Raw genomic sequence first — 20,609 nt, forward strand, 5'->3', positions numbered from 1 at the left:
CAGCAAGGAGAAGGAGGGGAAAAGGGCAGGGAGAATGAAATGGTAGCAGATATTGGACCTGTGGATTTTCAATCTCACTTCTAGCAGCCATCTATTGGCACTGTTGCTTTTCATTGTAAATATTCTTTGAATATGCTTAATCTGAGTTCTCTTCCTTGTCTCATATTGAATAATATTCTAAACCATGGTAACATGATAACCTCCTCCTTACCCCCATTGTGAAGGTGAAATCCTTTAGTAGAGATACCTTGATCTTTAACTTAAGTGATGTAAAATGACTGTCTGCCTCAGAAAAAAGGGGGAATGCACAGCAGGGGGGTTAGCTTCTTTAAAATGTGGCATAGTAGAAAACTCCAGCCACTGACCTGTGGCTAGATAGTGTTAGTGCCAGCAATTTTGAAAAAGTGAGATGAATTGAACTCTTTAATTTGCCAACTGAAGTACAGTCAGAGCAATCGCAGGGACAGTGTTGGAATAAAATGGAACCACAAATGTCACAGGGGAAAAATGTTGATGCACTAGACTGGTTTAGGGTGATTCGGGCTCTTCTGTCTCCACAGTGCCTATTCCAGACAGGCTGTTGGAGTGTAGCTCCCAGCAACTCCACCGCTAGACCCTTTTGATAATAGACCTAGGTCTAATGCTCATAACTATTGACTCCTGAGAACAGCCTTGATACAGAAGGGACCTGCAGTGCTATTACTGTCTCCGCCACTTAGACAAAACAGCATTGTCTGTGGTTTGGGGTTAGCTTCCAATTGCAGAAGCAAGCGGAGTGAGCTATGTTGCGTTTTTCCCGTTCCAGGTGAGTAAACAGATTAAAGCCATTACCAAAACAGATCCCTGGTAGAGCTGAATACTTTAAATGAGAGAGCAAATCAGCAGCGGTCAGACAGTCAAGGAAATGAATAACTAGTGATAAACATGAATCCACTCAATTACAGGCATTTCATAAAAGGAAACTTAAATACTCTGTGGCTTTCTCATTGCACCAAATGGACTGGTTGGTCTTCAGAATATGTATCCATGGTTACAGAGTAGAATAGCTTTGTCTTTTATGGACTTCTGGTTGGTCTGGCTTGAATGGGTCATTGCTAGAGGGCCCGTTGTTGCCAGTGCCCCAAAATAGGGGCTCTACTATATACATCTTTATATGTTCTGTTTACACATTTCATGAAAGGATCCGTCAAAGCAAAGTAAACTGGGAGACTGACCCATGCTGTCTGTGTACGCAAAGGTCCAGTATATTGCCAGGAAAAGATATTTGGAGAGGTAAAAACTGAGTAGTCTTATTATTTCCATTTAAAACCTTGTTTTCCTACCCAAAGCTAAATGTCCTATACTAGTAAACAGAATTCTGAATACACATTTTCTGTACTGGCTACGTTTTCCCACATGCTACCCTGCTTGTACATGGCATGGAAAGCTGGAAGGTCCATCTTATTTGGAGGTAGAGAGTGGACCAGGCATCCTATTAGAGAACCAATCTTGCACCCATTGAAGCCAATCGGTATTTTGCCATTGACCTTGATACAAACAGGATTGGGCATGAAGTCTACATGTCGCAGTTCACTGTGGACTGAAAGTCCTTTTTTTAATGCATTTCGGTAGCTTCTTTCATCCCAAAGTACATCAGTGCAGAGACTGTGTTTGTACAGCACTTAGCACAATCAGGCTTTGAACCTGATTGGGGTCTCTGGGAGCTGGTGTGGTTACAAATGTTCAATAAGAGCAGTATATGCCTGCAGTTGCCAAAGGAACATCCCAACTTGCTGTGCAGTGCGGTCCAATGACACCAGGACACAGAGCTCTTTTGGCTAAGATTTCCAAATGCGATAATGAGTGATTTGTGGCTGCCTGCCTTGACGTCTTTTAAAGGAGCCTGATCTTCTGTGGAGAAAGTGAATAAGGAAATGTTGTTTACTCCTTCTCATAACACAAGAAGTAGGGGGTCACCAAGTGAAATTAATAGGCAGCAGGCTTAAAACAAAACAAAAGGAAGTATTTCTTCATACAGCGCACAGTCATCCTGTGGAACTCTGTGCCAGAAGATGTTGCGAAAGCCAGGACTATAACGGGGTTCATAAAAGAACTAGATAAGTTCATGGAGGATAGGTCCATCAGTGGCTATTAACCAGGGTGGGCAGGGATGCAAAACCATGCTCTGAAGTGTCCTTAGCCTCTGTTTGCCAGAAGCTGGGATTGGGCAATGAGGGATGGATCATTTGATGATTACCTGTTCATTCCTTCTGAAGCACCTGGCATTGGCCACTGTCGGAGACAGGATACTGGGCTATATGGACCATTGGTCTGGCCCAGTATGGCTGTTCTTATGTTCTTAGGTTGGGTGCTCAACATTATCTGAAAATGATGAGCTGGCACCTCTTTCATGATGCCTTCTTGTTCTAGAACAGAGGTTCTCAAACTGGGGGACAGGTCTCCTTAGGAGGGGCATGAATATATTTAGGGATGGCGGGGGGGGAAATACTGCTCATGTTTTACCCACAGCAATGAAAAACTAGCAAAGCTAATTCCTGTAGACATGTCAGGTCCTCATATGGCGCTGTTCATTTGATTCTAGATGGCAGTGTGCATTTTGACAGATTTCTGTTAAGCTTGCATAGTCTTTGCCATTTGTTAAGCCATTTGCTATGACGCAATATGCCCATTTAATTGTAAGCATCCACCACAATCGCAGTTTTGCTTTTGCTCTCATCACAGTGGATCATTGGTGCTGTTTTGAATCAATGCCTTCCTGTTTTTGATATTTAGTGAGAGTCACCTGTTGATTTTTTTTTTATTGGTATATGTACTTTTGTGGCAGTAGGGGAGGGGTGTAAACTGCTACAGATACAAAGAAGGGAGGTCGCGATCAAATAAGTTTGAGAACCGCTATCCTAGAATATAGGTTTTCATTAAAAACGCCTCTAGCTATTACGGTAGTTGAGGTGAATTTGTTTCACATTTTCAAGGCTGGCTGATGCAGTGAGGTTTGCCTGCATTTACAGAGCCTGAGACACTAGCTGGGAGGGGTGTGGTCTGAACTAGTAATCTCAGTGGATGCTAACTCTGGTGCCTAATGCAATACTTTAAATGTTACCACTGTCAACTATTTCTCTGCTCATCAAAGCAAATGAAAAGAGGGAGGACCATACTGTGAAGACCTGCACAATCTACTGAGTAACAGTGTATTTTTGCCCAAGAGAGTGGGCTTGGAAGAGTACCACCATCTGCCCTGTCTCTCTCCTCATACATCCCGACCACCGCCCAGTACAAGAAGGAGGCAAGCAGAACTCAGCGATATTTAAGCCCCTCCAAAGAGGACGCAAGCTCAAGGATCCCAGAGAGTGTGTGTGATCATATTTTGAACATCTGCACAATTAACTTTGAGTGACATCTTAGGGGAGTAGAGCTTACTTTTGCAAGTAGAGCTTGGAAGAATAACATCCCCTCTTTCTTGCCAAAAGATGTTGGTTTCCATTTTAAGTTGATCTAAAACACTTGTGCATGATGGAGCAGTAATAACTATTCAGTAGACAGACTTAAGACCGAAGCTAGCTTCTCATTTTATCATTCTTCTTTACTTCCCAAAAGGAAAGCATCCACCAGAAACTTTTCATATTACTCATTCCAGGATAGAATTCTTCTGAGAAGCCTGGAAATACCAGAAAAGGGGCATAAGTGATAGCGTGTTCTTGTTTTTAAATTTCCCTTCTTGAAATCTTTCCTGATGGTTTTTTGGCTACTCATTTCCCCAAACTGCCTTGGCTTGCAAATTCCAAATGTGTTTTGTTTTGCCTACCTTGCCACAGGGAGGTACTTTTGGCAGTGATACTGAGGGTGTATGCAGGAAGCTGGGAGCATGGGGTAGTAATGTTTTGGAGGGCTGACTGGACCTGCCTGAAACATACTTGCAACCTTAATTCCTTTTACTACTCAAAACAAAACTTCAGTAAAATTGCATGGTACTCCATTTATCTCTTGGTCCTTTTTGTCAGACCGCTCATCCATCCCTTGGTAAGAAAGGGATTTTGAGAGTTAGAGAGCCAAATGTCCTTCTGCCTGTTCTTTTTTTATTCCAGAGGAACTATTTTTGAATTTTCTTTATAAAAACTTTACAGTGAATAAGCATTAAAGAAGGTCAACACCCTCTTTGGTTTTACAGGCAACCTGTGGAGGTTGTAATCATAGAGTCCAAAAGGATCTGTGTCTCTGGTGAATTTAAGCTTTCTTGTAATAAAACTGTTTTTCTGCACCATCCCCAGTTGCTGTTCATTCCTTCTAGTATATTTTCATATAAACCACTCGATATTGAGGACAGATGCTACACTCCATAGTCATTCAAGCTTTCACTGCGCCTAAAATTATGTAGCAAAACAACTTGTTCAAAAAGTATACTGAAGATATTGGGCTTCATTCCCATCGACACGAAGGTCTTTTTTACATTGCCAGAGCCATGCAAAGGATCTTAAAATGGATATAAATATAAGAATTCACACTCCTTTGAGAACTCTTTACATGATTGAAGGGGTATTAAAGGGGCTGAAGTGTAAATGAGAAGCAGAGCCATTGTTAATAGAACTCGCAACTTATGTCTTGAATGTTTATCAAAAATAAATGACTTTGGAAATACAAATTTTGAGCCTCAGAAGGAAGAATAAGGTTTCACTTGCTGGACTATTATCTGGGTTGATTTGGGAGAATTCAAAGGATAATGATTATAACCAGAAAACCAATCATGTAACATAAGTTTAAAAAAAAAAGGTAACCGAAAACTCTCCTGGGCTGGGGTTCACCACAGACATGTGAACCTGGGTGTGAAGCCCTGCGGTAACTGAAAGAGTCTCCCTTTTCTGTGTCTCAAGCAGCTAATGCATAATCCTTGCCCTGAGCACCTGTGTGATTGATGGAGGAAGCTGAGCTAGTTAACTTCTGGTTCACTGGGGACAAAGTATTGTCTCTGTACATACTCAGGCAACCCAATGGGCTTAGTAGCCTGTCCTGACGCCCATCCTGCCACGTTTATAGTTATCCGTCCTAGCTTGGTTAAAGCTAGCACAGGTATGCCTATCTGTGCAACAATCATATCTTTATTTTCAGTGTAGACGGGCCTTAGAGAGGAGGAGTATGGTTACTGCCCCATCATCTACTCGAGCAGCCAGCCTTGTTCAAAACTGGATGTCACTGGAGATGATTTTAAAAACGTATCATTGACAAGGCTGCCCCACAAGGTGTCACGTCGCCTGTAAAATGAAAGAAGGTGTTGACCTGACTTCACTGTATCTCTGGAGAAGTCTGCAGGAGTTCTTTTGGGTTTTTGTGGTGATAGTCTGAACAGTCCTAGACACTATGGGCATGATTCTGCACTGCTATGCGCATGTGTAATCCCATACCCCTGTGCAAAATGGATTTAGAGTGCTACCGGAGAGTGTTGTACACTCACATTGTACAGATGTAAATACCGCCCCGGGATGTAGGGCAGTGGAGCATCAGGTTCTCTGTGCCCACGTTCCTTTTTTTGCAGGACTTCACTTCCAACGTTTACTTTCTTTGACGTTTGGGAACTTGAAAACAAGGGTTAACATCTTTACTCAAACATACATTTTGAGGAACAGATTCTTATTTAAAAAAAAAAATTCTTTCCTTTGTTTTCAGTATCTCCTCTTCACCTTGCACTCTACAGCCAAGTCAACAGTCTGTGCTTTAAATCTGTGTGTTTGCCACTAATCAAATCCTTTCCAGCTTGCAACGTTAGTTTTCTGAAACATGGGTTTGCAATTATGGGATGGGGAATTATTCATATGCTGACTAACCTTTTATCTTTTATTCTGGGCCACTGGCTGTGATTGCTGGTTTGTCTCTCAAGTCTAGCCTTCCTGGTATACTGGTAAATTTAAAGCCATTTAGTTAAATTCAAAGCAGCAGCACCTTTTTCCTGACAACTCCTGTAGTAAATACTGTATGTGAATCCAAGTTTCTCTCAGTCTGGATTCCCACATTCTTCCTGACTCTAAAATTTCTGTTGAAGAAACTATCTTGATCTCTCTGAGAGCATTCAGATTACTGCTTCTCTCAGGGGTCTCTGTTAATTAAGGAGCAAGGCAGTCAAGATCCCATCCTGCAACAGCAATCAGTTTGCTCTGAGTTTCATTGACTTCAAGAAGACTGCACACAAGTTGAATCCCTTCGCAAAATTTCAGGCTTTGGGTTTTATTTGATGTTCCATTACAAGCATGATTTTGATCCCTTCCCCAAACTTCATTTAAAAAAACAAAACAAAAAACCTTCATCCCTTCTGCATGTCTTCTCACGTAAGAAATTTAATTTTAATTGGAGATAAGCTTTTTGTTTTGTTGTTGTTAAAACTTTTGGGGAGAATTTTGAAATGTTTTTTCTAATGCTTTTGGCTTTTTAAAACTTCAAATACAATTGAATAAACACTTGGAAATTCCGGAATGAGGTGTTTTCTAGGTCTGAAGATTACACAATGAGAAATAAAAAAGAATGCACTTGAATGTTCTTTTTTTAGGTAGGCAGAATAGCTAATTTTAGAGCTGTTCACTAATGAAAACTGTCAGGTCCCAGCACCATTAACCCTCAGTATGTTTCATTTAGAAAATATCAATCAAGTGCTACTAGTGTTTTGAAAACTTGTCAGTGTTTGTTTTTCACCTGAAGAATCAGGTTGCTCCCAGTCTTCCTGCAGTGAACTCTCACCACTAGCTGAATATTTCCAGAGCTCTTATCTTGAGTCCCTGCTCCAGGCAGCCAACACCTTCTCTCACTCACATTTTCCACCAAAAGAGAAAAGGTGGTGATGGAATCTTCACCAACCTCGGAGCTCCTTGTCTTCTTAACTCAATGACTCCTCTTTGCTCATCCCTGAACTGCTCCTGTGCCATACCCCAGAGAGATGGAGTGGATGCTGTTTCAATTCTCTCAATACCAGACTTTTCATGCACATGGCAATGGAGGGAGAGTAGCTGAGGCAGGATGTTCATTCCCCACCCCACTATGTCCTGCAGAGTGGTCACAAGACAATACCAGTGATTTGGCCCTAGTGGGGCTATGGGGGAAGTTATGAGGCTAAAGGAAAAAGATAGGAAATAATCTCTGAGCCGTGTGCAAAGCTGGTTTCTCTAGATGTGTGAAGAATGGGCATTGGTTAGAGAGACAGAGTCAATTTTATTTATTAAATCTTAGTGCTGAATCCCTTGGCCTTCTCTTACCTTGGTTATAACTATAGTCTAATAATATTTTACTAGATACGATTTTACAAATTGGACTGTCTCTGAACAAGTTTGTTTATTTTGTCTGGAGGAATTGGCTCTTTGAGAACTAAAATCAGCCTGATGTGATTAACATGGTACTTTGAGTCTGGCTTACTTCTCTTCCACCTTTCATTTGTCTCGTTTATGCTTCACAAGAAAGTCTTTTTTTTTCCCTGCGCATTATAAAGATGTATTTAAGATGATCATTCTCAATTCAGTTTAAATAAACTTCTGTTGAGATCATCTACTAAATGAATAAGGTAAAGTTTAGGACCTTGCACATCTGTTTTAACTGGGCTATGAAATGTTGAGAGTGAAACTTCAGGAAATTAAAATATAAACTTCCTTGTCTCTCTTCCTGAAGGGGCTGGAGCTGGGGACAGGCCTGCCTGTTTGTTTTTGCCATTATGTTAGGTTAACCCTTTGGATGTCCAAAGACAGCCCATATTCTTTTATGGCTTGGCCATAAGCTGTCAAGTAGCACCATTAAGTATATAAATGCATTGCCTTGGAATCTCAGATTCAGTAGTTGGGTGGTTAAAATCTGCTATAAAGATGTGTGCTGGAATGAGGAGAGCTGATCAGTTGCAGGCTCCCCTGTTTGAACTTTGTCAGCGCACCATACCTGATTACTATCACAGATGTGCTTGTTGAGGTCTCTTAAAACTCCAGTAGTGACCATGAATCAATTGTCCTTTTCCTTCCCAAGAGCAAACACCTGCATGTCTGAAATGTGGAAATGTCTTTCTTTCCCTTGGGAATAAAGAGATTGCTTACCAGCAATTACAGACTTTAGACTAGCATCCACTGAAAAGCAAAGATCTTTCCTTTGAAACTCCTTGAAGGAGCAGTTTGTGGAACACTGCGTGCCACTGTCTCCAGTATTATTAGACTCTACAGCCAGGTATTTATTAGGATACTCAAGTTCTATAGCATTCCTGAATTTAACCTATCATATTTTAAGTATATCCTATATTCATATGTGTATTGCGTACACATATATTCCCCTGTCTTGGTGATTGGGCTTTTTATATGTAACTGAGATAGATTACACTAACACAAGTGCCTGTAATGCATTGATTTTTATCGTAGCTTGTTTCTGGCTGTATGTGGGGGGCGGTTATGGCAGGCAGAGAGTGCAATACTATACACTCAACTGTTACATAGATTGCATTTTTAAGTTAGCTATATTTTGCAGAACAACTACAAAATGTAATCCTGTAACTTGGTCCAAAATGATATTTATAAGGATGAACTGACTTCCCTTATCTATTGTGGAGAGGCAACAGTGAAGCCCAGGCTATAAATATGACTATCTGAAAGAAAAATTCCAACCACTAAACTTAGTGCGTGAATGCAACAGAACATTCATTGATAGATTTAAGACCAGAAGGGGCCATTAGATCATCTAGTAGCACAGGCCATAGAATTTCATCCGGTTTACTCCTGTAAAATGCAAAAAGTCTGGCTATTTATATAATAATGAAGATGCTGGCAAAGCTTTTATAATGTTCACTAATTAAATCTTATGACTTCCCTTCTTCCCCAAGGGTTTTTATACTTGACCTACTATTTCCTCACAATTAAACAAAGAATTAAAGCCATACGTGTTATGTCCTTAAGTCTGCCCTACTGAAGGTACCCATTGTATAGGATTTGTCCTAGTCAATTGAGGGATCCTATAAGAGATTTTAATTCATAAATAATTAGGACTTAAAGGCCAAACTTCCAAGAAAGAGATTTATTTGGAGAGTTATAAAAGTTAAGCTCCGCCTGCTGCGAAAGAATTGTTTTCTATAGCTTTTTACCCTGGTCTAGAGAATACTTAAAAAAAATTCTGAGCAGTGTTTAGGTTGGAGGGTAAAATTATTGCAACTAAAAGGACATTTTTCTTCCTTAACTTAAGTTCTGTGCAACACGTTTTGTGTAAACATGGAAAGTTTTGCCATTATTGGTTTACAAGAATTGCCCGCATAGTGCTGACTTTCACAAATAAAAATCAGTGGAAATAACTTAATTCCAAAGAAATCTTTCAGGGCCGTTTTTACGCTGCTCCACCCACTTGTTCTCTTTCCCAGTTGTGCACAGTTTTAATTCTAGTGTGTTAGTAATACTGAAGATGCAGTTTTGTACGTAATGGGTAGAGCTGGCTGAGGGGGGAAGGGGAAAACAACTTTGTCATTAAATTTTTTAAAAATTTTATTTTGACCAGTTCTAGAAGTGGGCCTTGTTCTTCTCTCCATGATTCCCACCCATTCTTACACCGGTGAAATTCCAGTGCAGGCAATTGAGTTCCCCAGGCATAAAACCAGAGCAAAGATTCATAATAGAGTGGAGATTCAGACACAGTGCATAAATATAGATTTCTTTTAAAACCCTCTTTGTTAAGTTGTGCTACATAGTACAGCAACAATAAAATACATGTATGTACCCTGGAGTTTGCCTTTTGGGAATTCCATCCTGAGTAATGCTTCGGGAAGGAAACAATGTATTTAATGAGGGATTGCCTTTTAAAACTTTGCTTTAAAAAAAAAAAAAAAGATACTGATAGGGTTGGTTAGTTGAGCACATAGAAGCATGCAAAACACAACACTGAAAGGAAAATGAACAGGTAAAAACCATTAATCTGTAGCTTGATTCCTGATACAGCTGTAACTTCAGTAATTCAGGAAACAAAGCTTGATGGCTAAAACTTTTTGAATATTCCCTGCCTCCGCCCTCCACCCCCCTTTCAAACTGAAAAAAAGCATTTTGGGTTAGACTATGATTTAAGGAACAGTCCTGAGCAAGGGGTGTTGCTCAGGCTCTATAACCCTAGCTCTTCAGGAACTTAATTAGACTGAAATTGAGGGAGGGAAAATACTGAAAATAATGGGCCTGCTGCTTTTTGTTTGTGGTCATTGTATTTATTTATTTATTTGTCAATGTATTCAATGCTACAAAGGATATGGAGTAGACAGGCCCTTGCACTGAGAAATTTACAATCCGAGATCATCTATTAAAGCAAGCTCATGCATTCCATATAGCAGAGAACAGAAGAATAGGGGAATGCCGTTACTGAATGTCACCCTTTAAAACCTCGAGTGTTGAACTTGTTTAGACACATGCTAAAAAGGAGGTTCCCTGAAAGAAGAGGAATGGTAACAGTTAGCCCAAGGCAGTTTAGCTGATTTTTTTATGTATCAATGACATGTTTAATGTGTTCTTCAATACTGTTTAAATCCTCACATTACATATCATGGGCAGCATTGTCTGTATTCAACTTGGTTTATTTTTAGAAGAATTGTATGTGTAGCAGGCTGTTACAATTACTGTGTAATTTACAGCTGCCATGGAAAAAAATTCTACCTCCAAAGCTGGACATATTCACCTTCAGTTCCCTCTAGTCTGAATGCCAATTCTAGCATTGTAACAACAATTGTAATGTCATCTTGGATATTAATTTAAATACATTATCTGAAGAGTTATTCATGTTTTCTTGCTTCAGCGTGTGCCTTCCCAGCAGAGGCAAGTTTGTCGTCATTGGCTGCTTTCAGTTCTGATTTCTGTTTTCTCTTTTTTTCAGTCCACAGCCATGAGTGAGCCCCAGTGCTTCTACAATGAAAACATTGCCTTCTTTTATAACCGGAGTGGAAAATATTTAGCCACTGAATGGAACACTGTCAGCAAGCTTGTGATGGGACTGGGTATTACCGTTTGTATCTTCATAATGCTGGCCAACCTCTTAGTTATGGTGGCTATTTACGTCAACCGCCGCTTCCACTTTCCTATTTATTACTTAATGGCCAACTTAGCCGCTGCGGACTTTTTTGCAGGGCTGGCCTACTTTTACCTAATGTTTAACACGGGACCCAACACTAGAAGATTGACTGTGAGCACCTGGCTTCTTCGCCAAGGTCTCATTGACACTAGCCTGACGGCATCTGTAGCCAACTTGCTGGCCATTGCTATTGAGAGGCACATTACAGTCTTCCGAATGCAGCTGCATACTCGGATGAGCAACCGACGAGTGGTGGTAGTAATCGTTGTCATCTGGACTATGGCCATTGTCATGGGTGCCATACCAAGTGTCGGCTGGAACTGTATCTGTGATATCACTCACTGTTCCAACATGGCACCACTCTATAGTGACTCTTACTTGGTGTTCTGGGCTGTTTTCAACTTGGTCACTTTTGTGGTCATGGTGGTCCTATATGCTCATATCTTTGGGTACGTCCGCCAAAGGACTATGAGAATGTCCAGACATAGCTCTGGGCCCCGCAGAAATCGGGACACCATGATGAGTCTCCTGAAGACCGTGGTCATTGTGCTTGGTGAGTGTCTTCTTCAGCAAAAATGTTCATTTCTGCTTCCCGTAGGGTAATTTAATGAAACATTAATTTAGTGGTAGAGGAGAACTGGAACATGCATGCCCATCATTCCCACTGGCACACTGTCAATTTGTGGGAGATGGGAGAGGGAGGGAGGGAGCAAACACCAAATGTGTTCATACCACTCGGAATTATCATGATAGTTATGGCAATGATATCGGAGCCTCAGTCATTCAATAATGTAACATCTGTCCTGGTCATATAATTTTTTTGGGGGGAACATATCAGGGAGGGATGGAGACTAGGACATTGAGTATAAAGGTGATATGATCAAGGCAGAAACAACCCTTCCCCAGGAACAGCTTCACTTACATTTCCTGGTCCATTATAAACCTCCCCAGTGCAGACACACCCTCTTTCATGGAAACTTTACCCCCTGCACGTTTTCCTGGTCTTAGGCCTATGTATTTGGGGAGAACTAAGCAGTTACAGCACCGAAGTGGCACAGAGGTAGCTGCTACTTGCTGTATGCTTTCCATCTTTCAGGTAAGTGCCAATTGCATTTTCCCACTTGTTGCTCAAAAAAATGGCACATTCTGACAGGCCTCTGTTGCCATATTTGCAGATAGTCCAGGTAACAAATGCTCAACTTGCTTCGGTGGCACAAAACGATTCCCTCTTGTCCGCTACCTGCTGTTGTCGAAAATATTAAATCTCAGCAAGTAAAGTGAAAATATGTTTAGCTAGGTCAGGTCTCTGTTACATGAGGTTCCAGTACACAGACATCTTTGTTCTATCAGGAGTTACGTTTCACATGAATTGGTGAAGTTTATATTTAAATGCCTGCTGATTAATTTTTGAGCAAGTGTCAAGAATCGGTGCTTTAGCTTCATTAATACAAGCAGGTAAGTGTTGGTGTGCTGGCTTAACTAACACCTTGGTTGAGGAGCAAATCTGTGTGCAAGAGCAAGCTGGAAATTTACCAGCAACCAATGTTACTATATTATCTATTTACTTGCATCATTATCATGTTTTGCTTTTCTCTTTAGGGTAGAAAAAATAGTGTCAGTGCTTTGAAATAGTTAAAACAAACAAAAGAACGAGTAAATCTCATTTGGTAGTTAATGCCAATTATGTGTGGGACTAAGATTGTTTGCACAGTTAAAAGTCAGTGGAAATCTCTCTCCACTCTTCACCTTTCTCCTAGCAGTTCAACAAGCAGATGTTATGCTGAAGATTTGAGTATCAGATATAGCATGACCTTAATAGTAAGGCTGAACTGAGAACTTGAACCAAGCCACCACCTCTTCTTGGGTATTGCTGAAAACAGCAAAAAGAATTCAGAAGGTTAATTAGCATTACTCACACTAATTTAATGTCACTGTTAGTATCTTTAAATAATGACAGCCATGGCTCCTTGTGATATTGTTTGGATAACAATTGTCAGGACTGCAAACAGCGCATGCAGCTTGCTACAAAACTTGAACAGGCTCATGGCATTTGTCATTACTGATTCCATAATAGTTCTGACATCCATTCAGTGATGTTCATTTTTTTCTCTTTATGCACTCAGTCTAAGTGCAATAAAATGCTTCTTGAGAAGTCTTAGAAGATTGCTTTCCTTAGAAAACAAGGATGAATGCAGTTCTCAGGTTACCAGCACTTTACTCTGTTCTGTTAGTGTAATTTGACTGCATGTTCAACTCTTTTGTGGAATGTATGTCCTGTATGCAACAGAATATTAACTATTGAGCACTGATTAGATGCTTACCAGAACATAGATTAGATGTTTACCTGAAAAATAGAAGCTGCAGTTACACATGCTAGGACAACCTATAAGGGCTGTGAATCCTCCTCATGCAGGGTATTGGGTTGACTGCTAGTTGGGGTCAGAAAGGAATACATTATACCACACAATGGGGTGTGTTATTGCAATTAGGTCTATTTATGGGTGGCTTCCTCTGGAGTATCTGACATTGGTCACTGTGGGGACCAGGGCACTGAAGTAGGTTGGAGTAATTTTCCTTATCTGTAGAAGCCACTTAAAAGTCAACATTCACCAATCATGGCCACTTAGTTACTGTAGCTATTGCTTTTGTGGCTGTGGTTTGCAAATGCTGATTTCAGAGTGATGAACACTCATAATTACCACCAACAAAAATTAAGTAAAAATTAGTATTTGAGGCCAACATGTTCAAACTTAGGTGTCTAAAGTTAACCATCAAGGCTCCAGTTCAACAAAGCACTAAAATATGTGCTTAAGACCCAATGGAATTTAAGCACATGATTAAGTGCTTTACTGAATCAGGGCCTTGAATAGGCAATATGGTTTTCATCAATTTTAATCACCTTTACAGTTCCTGTTGAAGTCACCAATGCTGAGCGTCTCTGAAAAGCGGAGTGCTTACCTAGGTATCAAATGTGGACTTAGCTTTCCAACTTTAGGCACCTAGGTTGGAAAACTTTGGCCTGCAGATGCACTTAGGCTCTGGCCTTCAGGTTGGCTTTCCTCTAATTCTCAGATGAGTTATTCCTCAGTCTGAAGGACAACAGCTTGTTGGCATGGATTAATGGTGATCCATTGGCCAGTGAGTGATGCCTTTTATGCAGGTTGCACAATGAATAGCAGTGAAAGTTCCTAACTGGGCTTTTCAATGAGACTTTCAAAGCATAGCTTTCTATAATTGCACTATATTATTCACCAGTATGGGTCTCAGTCAGAAATCAGACTGTGAAATGGAGTGAAGGGGAGGGGAACAGAAAGGAGGTAACATAATAATCTTTATTTCTAGAGGCCTGTTTTTCAGTATGGTTGAAAATGTTCATGAGTGAAATGAGTTTGATATCAGTTATATAGCTTCTGAACGTCTTTCTGTATAGCAAATCTACCACACAATGACACTGTAGGGAAACTGTCTGTATTGGGATCAGTTTTTCCCAGACTTGGGAAAGACAGGATAAGATACATTTTCAGACCTGTGTTAAAAAGCTTATGGAATGTTTATCTCTATGCTACCTGGCTCTTTCCAAATCAGCTTTCTCTTTCTGCATCAGTAAATTACACAGAAGAGGAGAACTGGGGCTTTCTTGGTGGTCTAGCTGTCAATGCAATGTGTTGCATTACAATTTGAGGCAAAGCTCAGCCTCTCTACAGAGAGAGAGGAAAGGAAGTGCCTTGGTTTATTCTCAAAAGGCCGCCTCCCCTGAAACTCCTTGCAGCTGACTCAAGAATGCAGTGGATGTATGCTAGCCCTCTTAAACAGAAGATTGGGTTTGTTCAGCACAGAGCTGCTTTGGAGCGATGGGGGAGGGGAGGGTAAGGTGAATCTCAGAATTAAAAATGGGGGGAAGGGGCTATAGATCGAGGAACCTTCCTATGTAAATCAACAAAGATTGCAAAGAGATGTAATGTTGCTCTTGTTTTATAGTCCTCTGCATCCTTAAATAACCACCCCATAAGTGAGCCAACAAGGGATAAATTGGTCTTTCTGAAGTTATAGCCCATTGCTAGTCAGAGGAAAAACGCCACCGATGAACTTTTTTCAGTCCATCTTTGCTGCAGTTTCAAGGTGTGGGGAGGGGATAAACAAAAGAACTTCTTGTTTATCGGCCCAGTAAATGCCGAACGCTGTCTGCCATCCCTGCATCTTGTTGCTTTGCTCCAAGAGGACAGCCACCCAAAAGAAAAAAAAAAAATCCTCTTCTAATGGCTATGCTGTCAGTATGTGTGAGGTGGAATCCGATTGAGTTTCATAAGAGGACTCATTGTTTGCCTAATGACTGAGACTGCTTGAAGCTCTGGCTGGAGCGGTCGGAAGCTGGCACACGGCGTCACCCCACAGAGCTGCTAGGATGTCGAATCCTGGGACTGAGTCAAAGCAGAAAAGAGAGGGAGGGTTTTTTGTTTTTTTTTTATGCCCTTTTGTGTTTTTTTTTTTTCTTGAGTGAAATATTTTAAACAGAAGGAAGTGATTTCATAGTTGAGTCCTTTCTTTTAACAAGGCTCCTTTTGAAACACATAAAGCTCTTTCTCCATAACATGCCTTTTTGCTCTGGGGCTTATGCAGAATTGATTCGTATAACATACACAGCTGGAAAATTGGGCCTAAGTTAGGCTGCGACTCGAATCATACCAAAAGCAGTTCATAATTGCAATGCATTATATTAAAGTAGAAAAGGTCATTTGCAGAAAGAACCTAGCTGATACGACAAGCTTAAAAATTGTATCTTTTCCTTTGTATTGTTTGTGTTAGGATGAAGTTAAACCAGTTTTCCTGTTGGGCTTTTATCTAAGTTCTTATCTGAATCTTCTTCACTAGCACAAATGCGGGGCTGAAGACATTAGTTGCTCTATGAGGAAGATAGGTATTGTGGTTAAACTTCTGAACCAGGACTCCAGAAATTTACGTTCAAATCCTAGTATCGCCTTAGACTACCTCTGTGACCTTGGAAAAATTACTTACAGCCAGATTTTTAATGCTACGTAGGGTCTAAGTATGCAGATAAGCTTCCAAGTGGAATTCCTAAAAGCACTAGGAGTATATCTGCATATTTAGACGGATAAATACATTTGAAAATCTGGCCCTTAATTTCCGTTTCTCAGTTTCCCACCTGCAACATGGGGATACAGACAGGGGGAGCAAAAGAGTGTCTTGTTTGTTTAAAATGTTAGCCGTTCATGGCAGGGACTGTCTGTATCTCCATAGCCTCTATGGGAATACAAATGAAATAATAGTGAAGGCCATGGCGCACACTGGTGTGCAGTCCCATTAGAAGCTATTGATAATGCGATGTATTGAGGCCTGCCAATAGGCGGGAAGGGAGAGGGGACAATTGCCCAGGGGCCCAGCGATTTTAAAAGGGCCTGGGCCAAGGGGGTCAGGTGATGCTTCCCCTGAGGAAGGCCAGCTCTCCATCCTGCCTCTTCCGCCTGTGGCCCTGCCCACAGTCTATCCCAGGCCCCACCCCTTCCCTGTTTAGCCCACTGCGTCCCTCCTCCTCCCCCTCCCCGCCGTTTGGCCCCCCTCCTCTTTTCCACACACCCCTTTCCCACTTGGACTCCCCACCACCATGTCTCTTTGCCCCACTCAGCCCCCATGCGGGAAGGAGGGTGTGGAAGAGAGTTTGGGGGCGAGCATGGGTGGGGTTTGGGGAGGGGGTGTGGGCGGGGCCGTGGGCGGAAGAGGTGGGATGGAGAGCTAGCCTCTCCAAGTGGGAAGCTTCACCTGCCACTCATGATCGTAAAGCTGAGCCATCCCTTTCTAAAGGGATGGGGATCATTGACTGTTCTGCCCTGGGCCCAGAATTGCTGTTGGCAGGCCTGGATGTAGTATTGCTACTTTGATTCCATCGGAGGAAGTTAGCAGGGCTACTTACTACACTACACCAGTAGTAAAACTTTGCAGAATTGGGCTCTTATGTCTAGCACTGAAATAATAGTAACAACTTTTCCCAGTTAAATGATGGAAGTGTGACAAAGTTGCATATAATTGGGCCACAAATGTATTCCTTCCTTTTTTTAGCCTCCCTCCCGTGCATTGTCAATATTATTTTACCAAAATTAGTTATGTCTATTGACTTTAACACAGTAGCTGCATTCTGTGACCTAGATGGAACAAGCAATGAATTCCTTATTGCTTACACCTAGACTTCCTGGGAACTGGGAAACCTGCACAATGTGTTTTCTCTGAAACGTAAGGACACTGACATCGTGTGAAAATGATCAGTTTGGTTTAATCTGCAAGACTTGGAAGTAGAGGTGGGCACAAGATTATAATGAATTTTGCCACAAAGGAGTGTCACTTTCTCTCAACGCACTCCTTCGCTATTGCACTGGAGGGATGAATGTAATGGAAACATCTGGAAGTTCAGGGGAAACATCTGGATGCATGGAACAGCTTACTGACAACTTTTTTCTTTCTGCCACAGTTACGAATTCCACAAGAGACTAATTTTTTGTACTGACTCTGAAACTCTTTCACAACTAGGGTACCAAACTGAAATGAAATGCAGCAGATGATAACTAAGGTAATATAGTGATCTCTTACGAACCTAATTAATCCTCCAGGCTGGCTATATTTTTCATTTTGCTTGGTTAAAGGAATGTAGCAGGAAGTCACTTATTTCTTGACATATGCAGTTGGTTAAAGCAAATTCCATGTATTATCAGTAACTTGTCCCCTAACCAGGTGATTGATTGGCTGACATGCGCTGTTATACGCTAGGATGAAAACCAGCCAATATTGGGAGACAGACTTTTTTAAAAGATGTTTTCAATATGTACTTTGCTGTAACTGACATGCAGTTCACTTCACAAATGTTTCTGGCTATCTCTGTCATGCATCAGAGGGGTTTGTTTAAATGAAAAGCAACCCCCCCATCATTTAGCTCTGCAGTTTTAATGAGCTCATTCCCCATGGTGGTAAATAGCCACATCTCACATGATGGTGAATGCTTACATTTCATGAATGTCTATTACCTCCCCAAATCTTAAGGCCACTGACATAACTTTATTAGTTATCTTTATTAGTTTATTTCATTAGCTCTCAGGGACTGAGGTGAAGGGGATATTGTCTAGGCAAGAGCTTGGCTATGGCTTTACTTAAACTTTGGAAGACCTTCCCTGCCAATAGAAAGTTATTTCTATGGTCGAAAGCAAACACTAGGTTGTAGTAGTGTGACACATCAATAACAGGATCTTTTAGTAGAGCAGGGATTTAACTTGGCACCCTATTGATTGGAAACTCACGGCTTCACCTATTCATCCTTTCCCTGTAGAGTTTTTTGTTGACATGAAGAGCACAGAAGCCTTAATATCATTTTCTAGGAGATCATTGAAAATGGGTATCTTTTCTTAGCTTTAAAGCATCGTCCTATTTAGCAGGCATAGCCTGATTTGGAAGATAATTAGGTGTCTTCTTTAGTCTTGATAGAGAGGGCAGTTGTATGAGGTCACAGTGGGGTTGCTCACAACCATTCTGCAAAGGGCAATTTTAAGAACCGGGATGCTTCTGGACTTGGGAAATGCTGTAGAATCTCTTCAGTGTGAGGGGCTTGTTCATCTTTCGCCAGCCCTGCCCAGCCCCTGCGTCACAGTAAAGTTGCTTGTATATTGATTCAGGCCTAAAGGAAAAACAAGTTCTGTAAACTCAGGAATTGGCATCAGCAAGCTGAGTCTGACCATCAAGGACTGTCTGTTCTAAAACAGGAGGAGCACTATTTATTCTCCTGGTGTTTTTAGATAAGTAGATTTTTAAAGTGCATAGGCTGTGAATTTAGCCCACCGCCAAGTAAACGGGGAAGTTGCATCTGATGACCTGTAGACTAAATTGATCATATCTAATGTATTTCATAAGATTAATTCTCTTACTACACTGTACATATTTACACATGAAGAAACAATGAGTTTGTAACAAATAATTGTCAGTTATAAATGAAGAATATGGTACATGTCTGATAGCTATTATATATAAAGATATAAAGATAAAGATTATATAAAGATAATAATGGAATGAAAAGGTGAAATTAATTTTGACAACTTTAAGGCTTTCTGCATTTAAAAATGTTTCAGATTTTTGTTTTTACTTTGTGTTTTAGGATAGCTTGAGTTTTTTGGTGTCATTTGAGTTGTTTTTTGTGGATTTCTTGTAAGGTCTTTCAGAGCAATTGTGACTTAATATTAACACGTCTGAAGCTTTGGTTGGAGGAAATAGCTGATATAGTTTCTTGCTTTTTATTAAAGATGATAGATGCTGCTACTTTTATAACCAGCACTTTTTTGTGTGTCTCTTGCATAAAATTTTGGGTATTGTTATATAAAAGATAGAGTACATTCAGTTAGTATGAATGGATGAATGGAAGAGGAAAATCCAACTACACTGAGTATACTGGCATATGGCTTCATCTTTGTCATACAGTTTCAAATTTTTATACCATCTCAGATACAAGGTTATTACAACCTTGCGAAATTCTATCTCCTGCTCTCACTTGTGGCAAGTAATTCTTTTGATGAATGATTAAAATATCTTTAATTTTCATCATTACTGTCAGCACGGAAAGAGTAGGCAGGTAATTTACCAGCCCAAGCATAAAACTTTCATTTTTTCCCCCCTATTTAATATACCTTGACTATTGTACTAACTGTATTTAAATCCAATTATAACACATGGGAGATTTAAAAAAGTTGTATGCAATTTATTGTTAAGTCAATTCTTGCATCAGCCCAGATTCTCAGCTGTAAATCTAGGTAGCTTCATTCAAGTCAGTGAAGTTATTCAGATTTGCATGTCCTGAGGATCTGTATGAGCCATAATACTTATCGGGGGCCAAAAAATATAACCTGCATTTCGAAAGTCACTTCGTGTTTTATTTTTGAGAAGAAACACCATTATTGCATGCACTCTTTCCTTAACGAGTCTCTCTGACTTTGACTCAATTGGCATTCCTGGTGGAATTTTTTTCCTTGCAACTCATTATAGTTCATCTCTTATTCTCCATGAAATAAGCCTTATCATAGCTAAATCGCTTTTTAATACTTAAGTGCTTGGCAGGCCAGGATAATACTTTAATAAAAATGGATTCTACTGATGTACTTGATCCTCAAAACAATGGAGATTGGCACGTTGTTACACTGTTGATGTATGTGTGTGTGACTGGAGGCTTCACAACAGTTTTGTTTTTCCTAAAACAAACCAATGCTCACATGGCTGAAGCAACTGTAATTTGAACTTTGAGTTTAGAAAATGCTGTGGCAAGTCCTTTCTGTGAACCCGAAATCTGGTTTGATGTTCTGACAGTTTAAAACGAAAGACATTTCTTTCTTTCCCCGTTGCTCCTCCTGGTGAAATCTGCTACATCCAGAAGTAAAACTGATACATCTGCAGTAAATAGCTTTTCTCTAAAATATTCTAAATACCCTTGTTAAATTCATGGCTTTGCCCTGGGAGAAACCCTCTGGAAGTTTGGCCCCTTTGACTTAATAAGACAGATTTATTTTCCTTTTGGGTTCCTTTGAGACTATGGTTTGAGG

General features: G+C 40.5%; 1 protein-coding gene across 4 annotated transcripts in view; it reads left to right on the forward strand.

The window, feature by feature from the left end:
- Nucleotides 1-20,609, forward strand: part of LPAR1 (lysophosphatidic acid receptor 1) — a 93,064-nt gene that overhangs the window by 36,873 nt on the left and 35,582 nt on the right. For all 4 annotated transcript variants that reach the window (XM_067553207.1, XM_067553203.1, XM_067553204.1 and 1 more), the window contains exon 3: nucleotides 10,837-11,584. In XM_067553207.1, coding sequence (XP_067409308.1) covers nucleotides 10,837-11,584 — 748 coding nt within the window. The remainder of the gene's footprint in view (nucleotides 1-10,836; nucleotides 11,585-20,609) is intronic.

This window comes from Emydura macquarii, unplaced genomic scaffold (genome assembly GCF_026122565.2).
Source record: "Emydura macquarii macquarii isolate MOO-44397 ecotype Brisbane River unplaced genomic scaffold, CSIRO-AGI_Emac_v2 contig_1451, whole genome shotgun sequence".
Taxonomy (NCBI): Eukaryota; Metazoa; Chordata; order Testudines; family Chelidae; genus Emydura; species Emydura macquarii.